Source organism: Chaetodon trifascialis, chromosome 17, assembly GCF_039877785.1.
Source record: "Chaetodon trifascialis isolate fChaTrf1 chromosome 17, fChaTrf1.hap1, whole genome shotgun sequence".
Classification (NCBI taxonomy): domain Eukaryota; kingdom Metazoa; phylum Chordata; class Actinopteri; order Chaetodontiformes; family Chaetodontidae; genus Chaetodon; species Chaetodon trifascialis.
The window spans coordinates 1,942,145-1,963,516 of NC_092072.1; the positions used below are offsets into that span (position 1 = coordinate 1,942,145).

Consider the following 21,372-nt stretch of genomic DNA (forward strand, 5'->3'; position numbering starts at 1 on the left):
CCCTCTGAAACAGATATACTATTAAAGTACCAGTATGTCCAAATCAGTGCAGCCCCTGGGTAAATGTACTGTGGTGCACGTTTCCTGCAGCTGACCTCAGAGCTGCTCAGCCTCCCTCAGTCAGGAGTGACGTCGTGTCGCTGCCTTGCTCGAGGGCCCTTCAGCTGTTAGCGAGGGGACAGAAGGCGCTTCAGAGCTTCAGGTAAACACTCCAAAATTTATTTCTTTAAATTGCACATCATGAGGCCGAATGCATGATAAATCCTTCGACCCGGGCTTCGCAGTACATACATGTATTTGTACAACAGCTGCTGCAGTTGCAGCCTGTCCACAAGATGGCAGCACAGCACAGCCGTCCTTTAACTGACGCTCCTCTTCGACAGATCATAGTGTTGTTCACGCTTCAAAACTCATGTTTCCTCAAAGACTGACATTCTGAAAAATCTGCTCACAGAAACCAAAGAAGCAAAAACACCTAAAACAAACAAGATGATCCAAACAAACAAACAAACAAATGTGCAGGTTGTCCATGATAACAGTCATCCTGAGACAGAGTGTCCTTCACTGTTGCTAATTAGTGACAAGTTTCCACCATGACTGAAACAGATGGCGTTCAGCTCCTCCGCCACAAATCTCTAATAACGAGCCTGAAGTCCCTCGAGGCTTTTCAGCGAATCCAACGACAAACAGAAATATCTTCTGCAGCCAACGAGTCCAAACACTCATTAAAATATTGTTCACACGTTTCTGTCAGCAGTCGGCGTGAACGCGGAGCTTCGGCTGTTCATAATCTTTTTTTTTTCAGCCTTTAATTCCTTTTGATTGGAGGTTTAAGCTCCCGTCGCTCCAGAGATCAACGTTTCCCTGCAGCAAATATCAGAATCTGTTCAATAACAGCAGTTTCAATCATTATTACACTGTTTTTCCAAAAGTTTTGGCAATTTCCAAACTTTCAAGGCATCAAAATAACTCAGTTCAGCTTCGACTTTCTGACCTGTGAAGACAAAATGTAAACCAGCTGCGACTCTGTACTGATCTGTGATTTCGAAGCTTGCTGGTAACAAGCTTCAGAGAACTTTGACTGTAAACTACAGATTGATCTACTGTAAACGTTTGTGTAACAATGAGCGTCTTCTGTAAACATGGAGGTTAATCGACGGCAGCCTTGAATCCTCGTTAACGTCCTGATCAGAGTGAAAAGGCTGCGTATGAATTTCCAGCATCAGAACAGAACATCAGACTAACGCTGAAACTTCAGTTTACATCATTTTAAGTCGAGCTTCTTTGGTTTTGGGATGTTTGGCCACACGCAGCGCTAATTTATGCATCATAAGGGAGTGATTCAACAGGTGAGAAGGATCAACTGGATTCACCTTAATTACAAGAAGCTCCTTCAACACGTGAGAGCTGGAGTGTGAGAGCGAGAGGAAGATCAGGAAGGAAAGGAGGAAGTTTAAGTCACTGAAAACTCGACTCAGTCTGAACTGAACTGGACTCCAAGTCCAAACCGTCCGCAGCTTCAGGTCTGAAACCTCAGCTCAAAGCTAACCACACAGCCGGCTGGACGGCAGAGAGGAGGGAGTGAAAACACAGAAAGAGCTTAGAACAAACAGCAGCTTCAGTTTCTGCTGCTTCGCACAAACATCTGAAGACTTTCCAGCAAACTGTCAGACATGGAAATAAAAGTCTGAGCTGCATCAGTTCTTCATGCAGAGCAGCTCAAACACGTCCATCGAGGCCTTCCTGTCCGCTTCGTTTCCACTGTTTGTCCGGTGAAAGATGCACGTCGAAGCCGCTCAGCCGACGTTCCAAACGTCTGCTGTCAGTGTTTCAGAGAAGAAGTCTTCAAGTGTTTAGAGAAAACGTGTTTGTCTGTCAGGACGGGAAGCGACCACCAGGCTCACCGGAGCTTCCTGCACTGCTGAAACTGTGGAAGTGGATTTCTGGAAGCCAAATCCCAGCTGCTGCCTGAAGGTGGTGAGACAGGTGAGCTCTTCCCGTTCACGTTCGTGTGAACGAGCGGACGCCAAACGGCCTCGCTCAGGATCAAACGCCATCGATGACAACACGTGGAGATCAGACAAACTAATCTGATGCTAGAGGAGAAAGAACTTGTACTCAGGTTGTTGTTGTCACTTTCAGGTGCTCATGGATGCTTATCGATCAATGAGTTCATAGTGTTGTAAAGTTGATGCGCCTCAGTGTTCATCCAGGTGCATTGTTCCTTATAAATAAACAGATCAGCTGAGGTTAGTTTGTCTTCTGTCTGACTGTCCTCTGCTGCTGTCACACCTTCAAAGTGTCCAGAGATGAAGCTGAAGGTGAAACGAGGAGTAAACACAGACGGTGACGGAGAGCTCCAGTTAAAGCGACGTGCTGGATGAGCAGGCGGCGTCTTCGTGGAGCAGAAACACGGCGGCCATGCAGCTGAATGACGAGCCGGTGGATTTACATGAACGTCTCGAAGCGCAGAGGGAGTGTGAACGCTGCCTGAGCGGAGGACGGAAAGCACTCTGGACGTGGACGTCGGCAGCGTGGAGGCACGACCTGACGTGCAGCTCGTTAGGACGAGTGCGACGTCGTGTCGCCGGAGGGTCCGGCTCCTTCGCCGTCCTTGTCGTCGTCGCCCAGGAAGAGCAGCGGGAACATCCCCAAAACGCAGCCGATGGCCACGCCGATGGCTTTACCCTGCAGGAGGAGGACAGACCGCATCATCCTGTGACAACCTCCACAATAAAAGTCCTTCATTATACTCTTTCATACACTTTGAGGAGGGCTCCAGAGGTCAGTGAGGAGGCTCGCTCTGTCTGAACACACAGTCTGCAGCTCATCAGCTGCAGCGTCTCCAGCTCAGCTTCACATTTCATCTCACATCACACTGATTGTGTCGCCTCTCTCTCTCCTTCCCTTTGGTTTCCTCTGACAGCTGCTGGCTGTGCAACAAACGACAAAAGGATGCTGAAAACAGTTCGAATGACCCTGAACGCCTCACCATGTGAGAGCTGAGCCTCGTCTGCCACATGTCCACCTGCTTGGGCGTCAGATCTGGAACCTGCATCCCCAGTCTGGACGCCAGAGCCTCCACATAACCTGCAAGACTGTGCGCGCACACACACACAAAGACACAGACACACACACACACGTACACACTCCTGACATCATCGTCTCATGTCTGCTTCATGCTCAGGTTGAAGGAGTAAAAACAAACTCTTTCTCTTTTGCATAAAAGAACAAAAACACTAAAATTTGTGTCTGGTAAATAAATTAAAGGCTTTATAAGAAAAAACAAAGTAAATATAATGAACGTATTTAAAGTACAGAGAGACAAACTGAGACAAAGGAACCTCAGTTCAGTCAATTACTGTTTTAATTTAAAAACCCAGAAACACTGACTGAACCCACAGCGGCCTTCAAAATAAAAGCTGGACCCTCAGAGACATAGAGCAGCTTACCCGAGACCTGCCAGATCTGAGACCAGGTTCCCCAGAGCTGCAGCTGCAGAGACACAAAGAGGACAGCGCTTTGACGGAGACGTAGCAGACATCAGGACGATGTGACGAACGTGATTCGCACTAAAAGCCTCCGTTCGCATTAACATCAATACCAGACTTTCACTGCAGTGAAAGACAGACATGAAGAAAAACATCGAGTGAAGGGGGGCGTTTTTTTTCTGATGCTAAACTAAGACCACGCCATCATCATCATCATCATCATCATCATCATCATCATCGATGGCCATTATCAAAGGTAGACTCAGCGCTGAAGCAGCTCAGCGAGGCAGCGGTAAAGGTAGGCAGGGTGTCCTGGGCCGAAGGACACCTTGGGACAGACGGTCCAAAGTGTGCACTGTCCTACACACCTGGACAAACCGACCCCCCCTCTATAAGACACCAATCACACAGTCAGAGGTGGTCAGACATCTGATAAGGACGCCTCCTTTTAGAGGGTTTCTGGAGAATGTCTGACGACCGTGGGGTGGACCCAGAACGACCACTGGAGGTCTTACGTGTCCCATCTGGCCTTAGAAATCCTCAGAGTCCCTCAAACAGAGCTGGGGGACATGCTGGAGAGATGGATGTGTGGTTTATCTCCCTAACTTGCAGGACTCAGATAAGTGTCCAACAGATTGACGGACAGTTAAAGTTAAATCTAAACCCTTGTTCAGAACCTCGCCCACACCAGACCAGCAGCACCTGGACTCTGTGAGAACCTGAACCCTGCAGGCCGGTGGCCCACATGCAGCTCTGTCCAGCAGAGTCCAAGCGACGGATCAAAGCCGCTCAGCACAGCAGGAGCGAGCAGGTGTGAAGGTTTTCACCGATCGAAGAGCTCCTTTGGAAAAGCACCAGGACTCCGTCAGCGTCTTCCTAATCTGCCTTCGTGGTTTTACCGTCAGCGGATTCGAGTTCGTGCGGTCCATCGACAGCGCCGGCGGCCATGAATAATTCACGGGTCAGTTTGTCGGGGACTGTAAAGGTGCTGAGGACAGGTTTGTTTCGCCTCCAGCTGATCTCTGGAAGCGTTAACGACGACGCTTGAAGACGAGTTTCCTCCAGATGGACACTTCAGTCTGAGTCCCCTTCAAAGGGGGGGACGGGGGGTACAGTCTCGCCTCACTCTACCAGCAGCTCTGACAGTGACTGTGAGCCACAGTGAATGCTGGGAGATTAAATGGGAGTCAGACAGGAAGGCTGGGAAAGGGAAATGTCTCCCCTCAAATAAAACCCTGAAACACTCAGTGAAGCTGCAGCAGCTCTGCAGGAAGATGAAGATGAAGCAAATACGATGGATGAAGGCTCCAGAGCAGAGCGACTGATCTGAGCCGTCTTCAGCCTTTTGATTCGCTCTTTGCAGAGGAAATGGGAGCCAAGTTTCCATGGAAACGGAATAATCTGGTGGAGTAAAGAGGGCGGAGGCGAGCTCCAGCTCTCAGAACCGACACCCAGAACAGCAGCCGGGACGACGACGGAGCAGCGCCGCGATAAACCGCGACGACATCCAGGACGAGAAAGATCTCAGCCGGGGGTCACCTGAGGCAGGGGTCACCTGAGCCGCAGGTCACCTGAGGCAGAGGAGTGACAGCGGCGTCGTATCGGACCCTGTGATTGGTCAAAGGTCACCGTCATGTCGCGACAGGTGGCTTGTATTGTACAAGTTCTCAATAAGTGTCCGATATCAGGTGATCAATGATGACGCGACAGCGGTGGAAGCATGATGATGATGATGATGATGATGATGATGATGATGATGATGATGAAGATGATGATACTTTTATTTTGATAGAAGTGCAATAACTGTTAAGGTGGTATGTGAGAGATGCAGTGTGACTCTCCCTGTGTGTGTGTGTGTGTGTGTGTGTGTGTGTGTGTGTGTGTGTGTGTGTGTGTGTGTGTGTGTGTTTCATTGGTTTGGATGTTGTTTTGTTTCCTCCTTCTGTGTTTTGTTGGAAAAACAATAAGAAAATGATAAAATGTGACGTCGTTAGAGCTGACAGGAAGTTATCACGACGGTGTTTAGTTTGCAAACAGACAATTTAATTAAAATCTAATTAAATAACTCAAATGCTGTTAAAAAAATAATTATATCTTTGTGTTTTTATTGTTTGCAGTCTTTCATTTTTCATTAATTTTGTTGACAAGCAGGTGAAATATGAGTGCAGCTGCGACTGATTTCAGGATCATTCATTTCTAATGATGGAGTCCACAGCAGGGTGGACAGTGAAGGCAGCACACTGCCGCCATTTCTGACATCCCAGAGGCTGAAACCAAAGAGCACGAAATCTGAAAAGCCCTCATCTAAATAATCTTTCAGTAACACTCACGCGTGCGTTTATTGTCTAATATTCACATTCAGCTCACAGTGACGAAGAAGCAAAACGTCACACTTTAATGATGCAACCAGGAGATCCAATCAAAGCTGCTCGCTCTTACCGGCCATGGTGGAGATCCCCAGCGTGACGCCGATGGACAGCTCAATCTGCGTTCCCTGGAGGACACAAGAGAACGAGAGGAGACTCAGAGGGACAGCGAGACAGAAGAGTCTGCGATGAAGACATCTGAACCCCGAAACGTTAAACTCACTTACTGCTGCAATCATGATGGCATTGTCAAGAAAACCGAATCCAACGAAGGGGATGGCGTTGTGCAACAGCACTGCAGACGAGCAGAGAGGAGCAGAAGAAGAAAACATGACCTTTACAGTTAGACTCTTTTATTCGTGCTGTCATCAACCCCCCCACTGCTCGACACCGAGGGACAAAATGAAATATCAGCTTCACGTTTCCAGATGTGACAGACGGAGGAGACGAAAGCTGCAGAACTGCAAGAACTGAAGTACTATTGGAGTATCAGTGCGTACTGTATGAGAGGGTGAAGTAGAGTCCTGACAACGACCACCAGTTTACAGCCATGCTAGCTGCTAAATGCTAATGTTAGCACTCAAACATACTCACAGTGACAATGCTAACATGCTGCAATGTTTTCCATGTTGGCTATCTTAGCTTAGCATGCTAATATTTGCCAATTAGCACTAAAAACAAAGTACAGCTGTCACTTACGAGGTGTGAACCAACAGATTTCTGGATTTGGGTTTGTGGTGCATTTGAGAACGTAGCGTTTTCTCTATTTCAGCAGTCGGTCTGTACCTTCATTTACTGGTTTCATTTGCGTTCACTGAAAGCCACACGGATGCTGCTTCAGCTCCCTTTACAGACTGCTCAGCGTGCGAACCCAGCTTTAATAACGCATGGCTGCAGCTGATTGATCCGCTCTCTCGGCTTATTTTTCCACTCCATCGTTTCCCACTGTGGATAAATCTGCTTTTGGAAGCGACTCGAGAGAAAAACGTCGGCTTGAAGATGACGAGGAGCCGATTATGAGGTCAGTTATTGGACCGAGGTCAAAGCTAATTAGAGTTTGCTCAGAGGCACACGGGCAGCTTTGCTTCCACAAACAAACAAACAAACAAACAAAAAAAACACCAACTGCTCAAAGTGTTTATTAAAGGAGTAAACTGACTCAAGGCAGAACCTCTAACATCACAGAAGCCTGATGGAGGGATTTCACTTCGCAATTTGTCTCCAGAGTCTCCAGGATTAGTGTGTGTGTGTGTGTGTGTGTGTGTGTGTGTGTGTGTGTGTGTTAAAGTGTGTGTCAGACTTAATCTCTCACCGTATCTGATCTGGGCTGCGGTCGGCGGCGAAGGCTCCAGGGTCTCTGAGAAGATAAGACGTGAAAACACATCAAACGAGGCTCGTTAAGGCGACACACACACACAGTCAGCTCAGACACACATCACTTCATGCTCAATCTGCGCCTTCAGCCGACGCTCCGCAGTGAAGCTCACACACACACCATCATCATCATCATCATCATCATCATCATCATCATCATCATCATCATCAGATCACTGCGTCACCTTTGATGTCAGAGTGTAACTTTAAAAATGATCCGTTTGTCTTTGATCAGCATCAACATTTCAAACGCGTCATCTCACCCTCCTCACCCTCCTCACCCTCATTTAAGATGCTAAAGCTGTTGACCTTCATCAGCGTCGCTCGGTGTTGTCTCTAAATGCCAGCAGAGCGTCTGCAGCGGCATCGAACAACGTCTCACACAAACAAAATCAAATATGAAAAAATGAACCTTTAATGATTCGGATTTCTTTGGCTGCTTCCAAAACCTGCATCCTGCATCAAAAACGGTCCAGAACCAAAGTTTCTTGGAGATTTTTAGTCTTGTTTACCAACGCTGTGAGAGGGTACGTTCACAGACTGTCGTCACATGACCTATGTACGCTGTTATATGCACAGCCCACTCCGCTGCATCACGCTGAAACACGATTACAAAATAAAATACACAATCACAACGAGAGCTTCAGTCATTTCACGTCCTGCTTTGGTCCACCCTCTAATTTAACTGGAGCTGGAGCATCGAGGACCCGCGGAGACGCCGGAGAAATGGGTCAGCGGAGGGATCGATTACAGGAAGAGATCAATTAAAGCCGAAGAGTCGTCTGCTGAGTCATCCTTCGCTGTGTGACCTCCCTGTGTGAGGCATTACTGAGCTCGCCTCAACCTGAATAACTGCACCTTCTCCTGTCGAGAACAGAAACTCTGCAGTGTGCGTGCGTGCGTGCGTGCGTGCGTGCGTGCGTGCGTGCGTGCGTGCGTGCCTGCGTGCGTGCGTGCGTGCGTGCTCGTCCTTCAGGACAGGTCCCGTGGACTCTGAACGGCCGGCCGCTGCACAAAGGTCAGCCTGCTTCAGCAAACAGGAGCTGAAGGCTGCTTCCAAAGCGAGCAGGTGACAGCAGCACCTGGTTCAGCATGAAATGCACCTGAGATTTCAGCGCTTCACCTGCCAGACAGGATTATTTGAGTTTCAGTTCAAACCCCGAAGTATTCAGTTTCTATGATGCAAGAGCAAGAAAAGCAAACACACACACACACACACACACACACACACACACACACACACACACACACACACACACGCTAATCAAGCATTAATCCATCATTCAGCCTTCTGGCCTGAAAACCTAAAAACTGTGCTCCACCTTCACTGACTCCGCCTTCGCTCGCTCCCACCGTCCATTGTCCCTCTGCGCTCTGATCGTCCTCCGTCCAGCGGAGGACACCAGCTTGAAGTCGGACAGATCCGTGTTGTTGGATTCACGCGAGGATCTGACGCTTCCTGATCGAACGCTCCGTAAGATAAAGTTGCCAGGCAACCAATCCCGCGCCATCGTGAGCACCATCGCTTAGCAACAACATTCATCCAGGAAGTGACACGGGGACGCAGCGGGACGTGGACATTTCAGGTGTCAAAATTACAACTTTTGCTCTTGGCTCATGTTCCAGACTTCACTCCCCGCAGGACGCCGTCCAAATCGTCCACGTCAGACTCGCCGCTCTGAGTCACTGCGGTCAGAACATGAAGGGACGGACAGCCAATCAGGGCTGAGCGTGACAGGATGACCCTCACCTACCGAGACAGAAACATTCAGAAAGTTTCCCTCCAAATTTAAGGCAGATTTTAAATGAATTTCAAGGTGCAACACAATGCAAAGAGCATCGATGACCTCAAACGTGACGGCACTCATGTCTTCTTCCTGTCTGAACGTGAGGAAGGTCTCAGCCTCCTCTTCAGCAGCTGAATGTGTTTCTGTCGCACTTTGACTCAAACTTTTCTGTCTCAGCCAGAAACTTCTCACACAGAGCCGCTCGAGTCTGTCCGGTTACAGGAAGTTGAGCTCCAGCTTCTCAGACAGCTGAATGAAACCAACAACACCAGGCGGGGAGGGACGAGACCTGCAGACCTGCAGACCTGCAGCCCTGTAGACCTGCACACCTGCAGCCCTGCAGACCTGCAGACCTGCAGACCTGCAGACCTGCAGACCTGCAGACCTGCAGCCCTGCACACCTGCAGACCTGCACACCTGCGGCCCTGCAGCCCTGCACACCTGCGGCCCTGCAGCCCTGCACACCTGCGGCCCTGCAGCCCTGCACACCTGCGGCCCTGCAGCCCTGCACACCTGCGGCCCTGCAGCCCGTTCCACCATCAGTCAAAGCCAACATGACGGCTTCACTGCAGCTGCTTCCTTCACACCACGTTTGGCACTTTGAGTCGCACCACCTGTACTTAAACCACAGCTTCACTGAGTGCGTCGCTGAGGTAACATTCAGTAGTGACACTGATTAAGGAACCGGCTATAAGCTGTTTTAATAAAAAGGACAAAGTCATTCATGCTGTCGCTGTGTGATGCCACATGTTTTTGTCCGTCAAACATCAGTGATCGTTTATCTACTTAAATCCTGCTAAAATGATCCTGCAGTTCAAAGTTTCTCCAACAGGACACCGAGCCGTCGAGCCTGCGACGTTAGCCATCGTTAATGTTACAGAAAGTGTCCCCCGTCCATTTTAAACTCCATGTTGATGCTGTGACGCACTCGCCAACATGTGGTGTTGTGATGTTCACACGCAACAAAGCTCCCGTTTGACATCACACTCATGTTTTCTGAATTCACCTGCAGCATGAAACCCACTGACAGTCCACTCAGACGTACATCAGGGTTTTTAAGTTAAAGACACGTTAAAGGCAAGATGCTTCACTGATTTAACAACATGTGTACAAATGTTAAAATATTCATTTGAATTTAACTTGATTAAAATTCATTCTGCTTACATATACTTTGGTGAAAAAGTAAAACTGCAATTTTAAGATGTAATCGCAGTGCGAGTGAGAAACGTCCCTTCGGTTTAGATTAGCGTCCACAGAAAAGACGTCTGGCTCTACAGGACGTCCACTGAATGTGGATGAGAGGATTTGGGAGCCGCGTCGTGGAACTGCTGGCTCATTTCATGCATTAAAAATGATTTATGTTTAAAAGTGAGACAAACACAGGTCTGCCGCGCTCGTCAAGCCTCTGCAGCTTCTGCTTAATGTTTAATTTATCAGCAATATGAAAAGTGAGCATTCAGCAACATAAACAGAGCCGTTCAATCTATTTACGAAGCACCAGATCCCACAGTTAGCAATCATTACGCTGCCTCGGTCACGTTTTAGAGCTGGAGAGCTGAAGCTGGACAGCGAACACGTCACATTAATCAAATCTCTGCCAGTGAAACGATGAACGTCCACGCTTCCCCAAACTGCTGCTAGTCAGCTCGTTACGCTGAGCCAGACACGTTTTAATCTGAGCAGCTCGTTCATTTGGTAGCAAACAGTGATTTCAGTGTTTGGCGTCAGAGCTTCGGTGGTTTAAGCAGAAATAATTAACTGAGATGCCTCAAACGGCATCAGCAGAGCGCGGCTGGTCCACAAAACGCCATGACCACTGAACTAAAGACATTCATGGTCCAAAGAGGACGGACGCTACCAACTCTGCTGATCCGCAGCCGTCAAAACACACATTACAGTCCTGAAGGGACTTTTCAAGGAGCCCAGTTGGTAAAATGAAGGGAATTATGGGAAGGATGTGGAAAATATGACCCTCTAGGGCACACATGTCAAACTCAAGGCCTCTGATTATTATTAGAGCTGACCCGCCGGTATATTGAACGCACCACTACTACTACAAGTCCCACAATGCACTGCCAGTGTGTTGCCACATCAATCAAAGGCCCGCCGGCACGAGTTCCCTGTGGTCACCTTTCAGCCACCTCTCCCCGAAAAATGGCTGAATGGACGGTGGACTTTGAAACGGGTTTTGAGGGCAGGTGGGACGAAGAGTATGTGTCCACGGACACGAAGGACAAAGCTGTCCTCTGTGCGGAGACAGTGAGGCTGTCATGAAAGAATAACGTAAGAAGACACCATGAAAGGAAACACTGTGACTCTGGAAGAGCTGCATAAAGAGCCAGAGGAAACTGATTTGTCTTATATTAATGATTCGTGTTGTTTTACAGGCAGTAACTTACAGGCTGTCAGTTCCAGGTTCAGTATGTGCAAAAAGGTCATTTCAATCAGTTTTCAGTGCGTCCCTCGACTCGAACAGTTTTTTAATTTTGGCCCTCTGTGTGTTTGAGCGTGACTGAACGATGGACTCAGTCCAGTCTGAGTTACGCCATCGTTACAGTCGCGTGGTTCTGATGGAGCCTGACTGCACGGGATGAACCTTTCTGCTCGAGGATGCAGCAGCAGACCGGTGCTTTTGTTTCGGTGTGTAATAAGTGCTGCAGCCTCACGGGGCCGCCGGGCCGGCTGCTGACTGCTCCTCCTGCTGAAGGAAGAATATTAATTTGAAACGTGCTGCTGAAAATATCAGACCACACTGAGGGAATAACCCATTTTCACCCTTTCTGGTTTGGACTTCCTAATGACTGCGGTGTGAGTACAAACACTGTGACTCCTGGGAAAACATGTCCAGGAATAGGTCTGACTGACGCAGGCGGAAACCAATAAAGCTGCACAATCTGCCGGAAGCAGCAGATCTGGAGTCAGATTAGAAAAGAGCTGCAGCTTTCAGCGCGTCTCAGCCGACGGCAGAAGATCTCACAAAGCTCCCGATGACAGCAGCGAGAGTGTGACGGCTCAGACGTGTGTGTGTGAGTGTGTGTGTGTGTGTGTGAGTGTGTGTGTGTGTAGTCAGCAGATGCTGCGTCACGCGTCTGCTGTCAGACTGCTGATTAACAGCAGCACAATGCACACCTGACACACCTGAGGAGCACACACACCGGTGACAGCTCGCGGTTGGAGGCTTCGCTCAGATGATGAAGGAACGTTCATCACATCAACACGCCGCCAACGAGCATTCAGCAGCGTTTCCGTCCTGATTCAGCACTCGTCTGAGACTCAAACGCCCTCTCAAACGCAGAGAACATGACATTTCCTTTGACATTCGCCTCGCCGCAGAACGCCCTCTGTGCTCTCGCACTGGTTTGGCTGGAGGCGGATTCTCGCCGCTGACAGCCTCCCAGTCGGATGTGACAGCCGTCACAGTCCCGCCTCCAGCGAACAGAGAGATGCTGCTGATCGTCCCGCCCAGAGCGGCTCACGCTGCTTTCATCCAAACCAACAATCGATTCCTGCTCTTAGAATCAGCACATCCATCCATCCATCGATCAATCAATCAATCATCCTCTTATCGCCTCGTTCAATACATCAGGTACGTTTTCAAGCTCGTACGATCTGATGACGTGAACAGCTGCTGCCTGCGAGCACATCTGTTCCTCTACCTGCTGAAGACTTTACAAAGACAAGAAACACCATAAATACACACACAGGACACGACTGAAGAGTCTGCGCTCAATCCAGTGACAGCACCTGCACGGAAAGACAGCCGACCAATCACAGCGTTGCAGGTGAGATTAAAGGATAAGACTCGGTAGAGCTTTTCCCGTACGATGAGCTTCTCGCCCAGGGACGCCTGGACACGTAGACCGCCGAGGGCCGGGATCGAACCGCTGACCTTCTGATGGACGATGCAGCCACTTCTAATTAGGTTGGAACAAATGACAAATGTCAATAAATGTCAGCCTGAATAACGCGCTGAAAACAAATTAAAGCTTTAATCAGTGCTGAGCGTTTCTTCGCCGCGTCGGTCGTCTCGGTCACAATCTGGATTCCTGCCAAACCCTCATGAATCTCTGAAATCTGAACTCTGGATTTCTACTGAAATCTACTGAACTTGATTCTCTATGAACTCCTTTTCCTCTCTGAGTTGTCCGTCGTCGTCGTCGCTGTCAGCAGCTGTTTGGGCTTTAGTTGAAGGGAAATCAGAGACTGGCAGAAGACAGACTGTCCCACAGGAGACACCGGCTGTCATGAAGTTAAATTAACACCAAGCGGCGGCCAAACGCTTCGCCGCCTCCTCCTCGACCCGGCAGCACCTCAGGCGTCACTGGGACGTCTCTTATATTAAACTCTGGATGCCAAAACGTCACATGGGCTGAAAACAAACGGCAGCCTTGAGGAACGCTCGTCACCATTTTCCCTCCGCTGTCTTCTGTCCACGTCAAGCCTCCAGTTTGGACGAGCTCGGTCCAACACTGACACATGACGATGAAATCTGAGGCTGAGCTCTGAACACGAGCTGCCAGAGCGGCAACAGATGGCAGAGGAAGGAGAAGAGCCTGCTGACACGGACAAATGGCCAAAAGTATGTGGACACGGACCAGTCTGCCCAGTAATCCACAGCTGCATCAGCCTCTGGTTTCCAGCTTTGACAGCAGAAACGTGCCCGCCTGGAGAGATTTAGCGAGACCGTTTCCACCACGTGGACGGACGACCGCAGACCGCAGACCACAGACCACAGACCGCAGACCGCAGACCGCAGCTCACCTGTACGATTATTTTCATTATCTCTTAACCTGCTGGTTGTTTTCATGTTTTATCGTTTGTCAAAATAATGAAAAATGTTCAGGGACACAGACTTTAAATGGCTTGTTCAGTCAGTGAAAACCTGAAGAGAAAGCAGGAAATCTCCACATCTCAGATCCTGAATTCTGACATTTTCTGCACTAAGAATTTTTAAAACAACTGATCAATGATCAATGTACTTTGATTTTTCTACGACTAATGGCTGCAACCTTTGCTGCTGTCTAAATCCTGGGATGCCATCATACACGTCAGGTAGCAGGTGTTCATTTACTGACAGCTGCTTTCTGAACGTTTCAGAGTCATAAATATACTTCCTGACCGTCTCATGGCTGGACTTCACTGACACACTGGCACCGCGCTGCGTCGCACACTCCACCTTCAGGTGAGCATCTCCACCACCTTCCTCCACACACACGTACCTCTGACTGTCCGTCACTCAAAGAGCTCCAGAAGACGAAACGCACTGAACGGGCTGACGCTGCACCGCAGCCATCACCACTGTACGTCACACGTTTGGTTACAGTTAGAACTGCGAGTGTGGTGTAATACTGCAGTACTACTGCGAATCCCTGCTGCTGACCAATAAAAACACTACACAGAGATAATCAACGCGTGGAAACTCATCGAAGCAGAAACACGTTTGTTGCTAAATGTGATACTTCGCAGCAGACGAGGCCTCTTCATCGTCCTTGCCTCTTCACCTTCAATCCTCTTCTTCCTCTTGGAGATGACAGGAAGCTTCATCTCAATCTCCCGGGACGAGGCGGCGCTTTGGGCTCAGCTAAAAGCGACGCCGCTGATGTCGACCTGCTGGGATCCGGCGCCGCTTTGACGAGGCGGTTCAGGTTTGAAGCGAAGGTCTCATTTATGTTCCTCTCCTGTCATCTTCCTCAGACTTCCCAGGTGCCGCTGAGCCACTTCCTCCACAGACTGCTCACCTGTCTCAACTCTCAGAGGAAAGGACTTCTTGTTTCCAGCAGGCCTCAACCTCACCGCCACAAAGCCAGACACGACCGGCAGGTTCCTGAGGTGCGCTGGCAGGGAGTGTGTGCTGAGTCTGACAACACACACCCTGCAGTGTGTGCTGAGTCTGACAACACACACCCTGCAGTGTGTGCGGCAGCAGGACTTACGATTATTACAGGTGTGTGGAGCGTGAACACCTGTCTCACTCTGACAGCGCAGAGCCAACGACTGCATCCGTCACGTCAATCACGCTGCTTCTGAAATGAGGCCACGAAAAGCAGCGCACAGAACCTGAACTCATCACCAGTCCCTTCTCGGATCTGAACACCTGTACTGGATTTGTACGCAGGTGAAGCTCTGCCTCCAGGATGATCACCTGCGACCAACAGGTCACACTCTGTTTTATTTATGTCGTACACAACGATTCTCAGTTAGACTGCGTTTTCATTATTTAGCAGCCTGCAGTTCTACATCCGTAATACTGAATAAGTCACAGCGAACAAACTCCAAACTTGTATCTGAGACGCGGCGGTTGTAATGGAAATACCTCCAGCTGCACCCAGCGCAAACAAACAACACAAACAAACAAACAAAACAAAATCCTGCACCCCGGCTGCTGCAGCCCGGGGACGCGTCCCGCTCCCGCTAATTAAGTCCCTCTAGATTTGTGCAATTCGTCTGAATTCATTTCAGGCGTCTATTATTGTCGCTGGTGGGAGACGTTCTCTGCACAGAGACGCAGAGACACGCTGAAGAAGAAGAAGGCGGCGAACCTCCAGCTCGATCCAAAGACGAACACGATCAGCGCACTTAATCCTTTTCCTCCAAAGAACATCCAACCTACAGAGAGATTAATAAATGTGCAGGGAGCCAAGAAGAAGAGGGATCCTGTCACTTCTTATGGGATCAAATTAAAAGGTGTGAATCAGCTTAGTCTTGGTCCCTGCAGCCACAGGTGTCTCCATCGTGTCAGAGTTTCCCACATAGATGACTGTGCATCTGTGACCTCATCAAAGGCGACTTTTCCAACCACACGGCGTGCACACAGAGCCTTTCCTGGCTTGTCTGCCTCAGGTGAACTGTCTGACCCCTCCCTCAGCCTCTGAGGCCTGCTGCCTACGTGGACCATCAGGTCCACATCAGGAGCGCTGAACCGGCTCACGGTGGCCCCGCTTTACGCCTCTCTCACACACGGCTGCTAGCGCTGTTAGCATGCCTGCTCGCCCCTCGCGGCGTGGCGTGCACAAACCTCTGAACCCTGCGTGCTGGTTGGACAGGTGTGTCGTAACTCGAGCCGTTGGTGGTTAATTATAAGCTACAGTGAAGCGCTCACAGGTGACTTCGCCCCGTCAGACAGGTGACAGTGAGCTGCAGCACAAACAGGCTTCGTAGAGCTTTGACGTGGTAAAGCGTCACCTCTCGTCTCGCCCGTGCTGAATGACACGATGCTGACATGTTGAGCCTCAGCTTCTTACGTCAAATAACACTTTAATCTTCACGGTGTATGAGGCTCATTTGAGGAGCTTTCTTTGTCTGATCAGAGGCGCCTGGACTCGCCCGTGATGAGCCACCGCTCCTTCACACTTTCAAACTACAGTAGCTCGGCTGGGACATTAAGGATCTGCATCCCAGCTGGCAAAACGCTGAGTTTCCTCTCTTCTCAAAGCTTGTCTCTCCCGGCTGAGTGAAACAGAAATCATGCAGGCTGCAGGTTTCTCACTTTCAGCTGGAGCTTCATGAGCAGCTGGTTCATTCAGTAAAAAGGCAAAAATCTCCGAACATTAAGGGGCAAACAAAGAAAGCTGAGTCCATCAGTTCAAGGTGTGCTTTACACATTCAGTCAGTGTTTCCTATCTGCTGCTGCTCAGCTCATTTTCAGGCTGTAACTCCAAATTTTCTGCCTCTCAGGCCACAAACAGCCACACAGATCTGAGTTTTTCTCATTTGTTAACAGCTCAAGTTGGATTTGGATTCATAATGAGCTACAAACCGACTCCACACAGCACATCTCCGCTGAGATTTGGCTAAAAATCAAAGTCTTAGCCTGACACAAGCACAGATCTGTGATCAGCATACGCCGAGTGGAAGGACACATTTCAGCTGCAGACAGGTGAGTTCAGGTATTTCACTTCTGGACGGCCATGTTTTCGATTTGGTGATCCAGCACTGATGTTTCAGTCTAGTGATCACAGATAATGATGACAAACAGGCTGCGTTAGCTCATCGATCCACAGGACAGAATTGACCTACTTTTCTTTGCAGGGTCAGATCTGTGAAGTTAAGCCTCCGTTATTTGAGGAACCAGTGAAACAGAAATCAACACAGTCGTAAAGAGCAGAGCTGTTATCTGCATTTACTCTCCTGCCAAACGAGGAACTGCAGATCTGCACTTTCATGGTGCATTTTAATTGGACTCAGTGGGACGCGCCGCCCGCCCGGCTGGGACAGACTCATGAATAACAATTTCCCGTCAGTCATCTTTCTTCAGGTGCTGCTGCATCTCCTGCAAGATCAGCTGCACATGACGGAGTGACGAGGCTTACGAGGATCGCCTCGCCGAGCGGCCTCCTGAAACTCACTTAAATCACTTTTCAGGCTTCAAAGAAAGTGGAAAATGTGAGGAAATCCAGCCGATAGCTGCTCAACACCTCTGATTTTCCCTGTGACTGAGCTCATCAGACACAGTGAGTAACGCTCATTTCTAAATGCGTTTCTTCATAAATAAGGTCCAGCCAACGATCAGCTGAGCTTGGAGCTGCAGTAGAAACAGCTGCGGTCCTGCCGCCTCGCCGCGCTCGTGTTTCTGTTAAACTAAGGTTGAAAAGTGTGACAGCAGACCTTTACAGGTGTCACACCGCATCAGCCGCCTCCGTCATGAGCGTCCCGCGCGAGGAGAGGACGGATGAATGAGTGCCAGTCAGAAAAACGTCCTCCCAGGTGTTTTTTCACCTGTCACCACATCACCAGCCGTGCAGGCGTGTGAAAGCCAGGAGCCTCATCAGCGAGAACAATGCATTAATCACTGCGGAGCGTAAACACGCCGCCGCCGCCACTTGATGCTCCTGACTTACAGAGACTTAGCGAGCGTGTAGACGTGGAGTTTTGATGATGTCTTCTCAGGTGTATTCTGACTTTCTCACTGTGGCTGTCGCAGGTGTTTCTGAACTGAGGAGATTCATTTGTGTCGCGGCCTCTAAAATCCCGTCAGATGTCATCATTGCCCAGCAGGAGTGTTTAAACTGTCTATAAGAAAACGTACGACAATCAGAAAATCAGCTTCTATGTGATTCAGCACTCAGACGTTGGTGCGGGACAGTCAGCTCTAAAGAGGTCCTGAAGACGCCTCACCAACCATCAGAGGACAGAGCCGAGGTTTCTCCTTAATGAAAGATCTTTGGCTGAGAGCAGACAGCAGCCTGCAGAGCCCTTCAGCAGCAGACAAGTGTTATTCCAGCCTGTAATATAACGTTAATTAGCAGCAGCTGATGTGACCTGCGGCCGATGGTGAAGGAGAGTCAGCGCCGGCTAACAATGAGGATCTGCTCCTGGAGGGTTCGTACTCTCCTCTTTGCCAACGAGAGCTGGGCTTTGAGTGGATCTTTGTAAATCTGGGGGTTAAAATTCAGTGCCCCCCCCTCACTAGAGCGGATCAGCGAAGAGCCCGAGCTACGCTAGCAGGCTGAGGTCTACAAACAGCAGACTAAAGAGAAGATACTCAGCAAAATACTCCCAGATCAGCCCAAAACCACCACTGAGGATCAGCTCAGGACATCCAGCTTGGCCCCATCGATACTGCAGACGGAGGCCAGGCAGTGATTTTCCTCTAGGAGCTGAGTCGGATAATGGTAAAAAGCACCATGACTGACACCTGCTCGCCGTCACATGAGCGTAAACAACGCGCCCTACCCGGCAGGTCTCACTTCCTGCCCTCCGTCTGCAGTTAACGTCACGTGACTGCAAACAACCTATCAAAGATTTGTGGCCAAGAAGTGCAGTGTGACATTTTACAGTGGAAAAAAAACGTCCTCTCAGGTGGACAGACAGCGAAGACGATACCTGAAACATGTCATCGTACCAGAGTCCTGAGCGCTCACGTCCCCTTACAACATGTCACACAGTCTCTGCTCGAGGTGGCCTCTCGCCGGACGACCCCTCGAGGTCGTTTCTGCTAAACATGTGAAATGCAGATGTTTTAATGAGCCTGCAGCTCAGCTCAGAGTCCGACAGCTGAAAACGCTTCATCACTCAACACTAATTGCTTCTAATTCTCTTACTGCTTTTCAGTGGTGTTCAGCTCATTAATGGTAAAAGTAAAGGTTGGGGGGGGTGTTGGGGGTCAGATGGTTGCTTATTAGCGAGGACTTCCTGAGACGAACTCGCTCCAGCGCCGGCTGTCCAATTAATGTGCCGCACAGCTGCAGAGACGAGCAACACTGTCCCATTAATACTGTGAGCATTTACTTTACTTTGACTGCGTCTGCGTGCAGTTGATGTCCACCATGGTGGACGATAAAGACATACATCGACTCAAAAACGATGAAAGACGATGAACTGATGTTCCACAGAGGACGACCGGGACTGTGAGAGCAGCGAGGACGAAACTGAAGAGTGCAGAGGTCAAACTCTCTCAAGAGAAGCTCAAAGCTGACATTAAGGTTTCTGCTGGACACGAAATAAAACAGGACCGAAAACTTTCCAGGGGCTCAGAGTCAGTGAAAGTCAGACGTGTCGATGAACCAGTGAGGTTTCAGGACCTTTGGCGTCCGTGCAGAGAGCAGCAGCCTCTCATTGGACGCTGCAGGCGAAGCGATGCTGCAGATACACTCAATCCGCCTCATGCACGATGCTGCTGCATGGTAGGCGGACGGATTAGCAGCCAGAAAGGGGAAACAATGCCCTAAAAACAGTCATCTTACATAAGAAACCCTGAGAAAGCAGTCAGTGACAGAGAGCCGGTCTGCAGCCTCAGCTCTTTAAAACCCTGTCAGCATGCAGCACCTGCTCAGGTGAGTGCAGGTGCTGCACCGTCAGCAGTCTGCCCCCCGTCGCTTACTAGAAATCAACGCATTTTTAAGTCTAACACTATGAATTTGTTATCGACCATGGTTTGCCGAGCCCTTTGAGGAACTGGAGTGTCCTCGAGACGCTCTGAGGACATCGTCAGGTCTCTGTCCTCCAGCTGATTTTTCTATTTCAGTCCATTTTCTGCTGATGAGTCTCTCCAGGTCACAATGAGACTGTTTTCTTTTCCTTTCAAGCAAACGGAAAATACCCTCCGATGACTCAAAGGAGGAAATACGCACACACGCACACACACACACACACACACACACACACACACACACACACACACACACACACACACACACACACAGAGCAAAAAAGGGAATTACTCTCAGACCCCACCACCACACACACACACACACACACACACACACACACACACACACACACACACACACACACAGTTACTGCCACCTCATCATTTGCTGGTGTTTGTGGTGTTTTGTTTACTAGCTGTAGAGTTTTGTACACTCGGTATTAAGTGGCAGACGCAGGGTGCTGCCGTCAGGTGTCTGTCTTACCTGATAGGTAACAGTCTTTAAGGTTATAGTAACCAACACTGCAGTGCGCTTTGCACAGCTGCCACCTGACGTTACCTGACGTTACCAAAGAGCCACATGTCAACACTGAAGCCTCAAATATGAACCAGTCAAATTGGAAACTCTTGGTTTACCTGTGGCAGGTGTAAACATTGATCAACACCCCTTCAGGTGACCTGCTCAGGTGGTAGATGGTGGCTACCCCTGCCTTAGCTCCTTTCAACAACTGTACACTTAAAAGAAGAGGACCCTCGGCCATCATGGGGAGGGACGGTACAGGTGCGTCCTACCTGTAAATCTCCGGAAGCCGTCACCTCTGACCCGCGCGGTTTCTTACCTTGAGCGATGGCTATGGACTCGAAACTCTGCAGCTCCTGCAGCAAACACGTCCTCTCCTTTGGGTGGAGGCGGTAGATGAACTCCTTGGCTCTCTTGGGGGAGTTGAGCGGCTCCCTCGGCTCGTTCCTCCCATGAGTCCCCATACAGCGGCTCGGTGTTGCCGGCAGCCTGGGCGCGATCACCGCCGGTGCCTGCCTCGGTCCTAACTTCTGTACAGCCGGGCGGAGAGCTCTCTGTAGGCAAAGCTTCAGCATTGTGGCGAAATAACTAACGACTACACGAAGTCTGTAAACTGTAAAACCGGCTGTTTTAACGCTTCCTTCAGCGCCGACCTCCGTCGTCGTCTCCCCGCTTCGGCTACGGCTCGGCGCCCGGGCAGAAGTTGTTTCTAGCGCGGTCCTTCTACGTCAGCTAAATTCGACCTCAGTTGAAAACAAACCGACCAGTTTTGCTGGTCGTTTGTCGGAAACTCGCGTTAACTTTAAGGCAGCCGCTCATATCTTCTTGTCTCGGTGTCCTCCGCCCAAACCGTCTCATGATCTTTTAAGACTCGGCGTTCAGGACTTCGGCTCATGAACTTCAAGCTCAGGCTGAACGAAACAGAGCAAAGTCAAGTCAGCCAGAATTAAACACTGCATTTCCGGCG

General features: G+C 49.7%; 1 protein-coding gene across 1 annotated transcript; it reads right to left on the bottom strand.

Annotated features, from left to right (window-relative positions):
* Positions 1-199: 199 nt before the first annotated feature.
* Positions 200-21,332, bottom strand: tmem65 (transmembrane protein 65). The gene is made up of 7 exons (XM_070984822.1): positions 20,725-21,332; positions 7,170-7,214; positions 6,085-6,152; positions 5,931-5,985; positions 3,453-3,495; positions 2,993-3,098; positions 200-2,688 (listed from the first exon to the last, which is right to left on the bottom strand). The coding sequence occupies exons 1-7, from the start codon at positions 20,978-20,980 to the stop codon at positions 2,563-2,565; spliced, it is 699 nt and encodes a 232-aa protein (XP_070840923.1). The 5' UTR covers positions 20,981-21,332; the 3' UTR covers positions 200-2,562.
* Between the last annotated feature and the right edge of the window lie 40 nt (positions 21,333-21,372).

Coding starts and splice junctions, on each gene's coding strand:
- tmem65 (XM_070984822.1), bottom strand. CDS start 20,980: ATGCTGAAGCTTTGCCTACAGAGAGCTCTCCGCCCGGCTGTACAGAAG. Junction 7,215..20,724: donor GTCCATAGCCATCGCTCAAG/GTAAGAAACCGC, acceptor TTATCTTCTCAG/AGACCCTGGAGCCTTCGCCG. Junction 6,153..7,169: donor CGCAGCCCAGATCAGATACG/GTGAGAGATTAA, acceptor GCTCGTCTGCAG/TGCTGTTGCACAACGCCATC.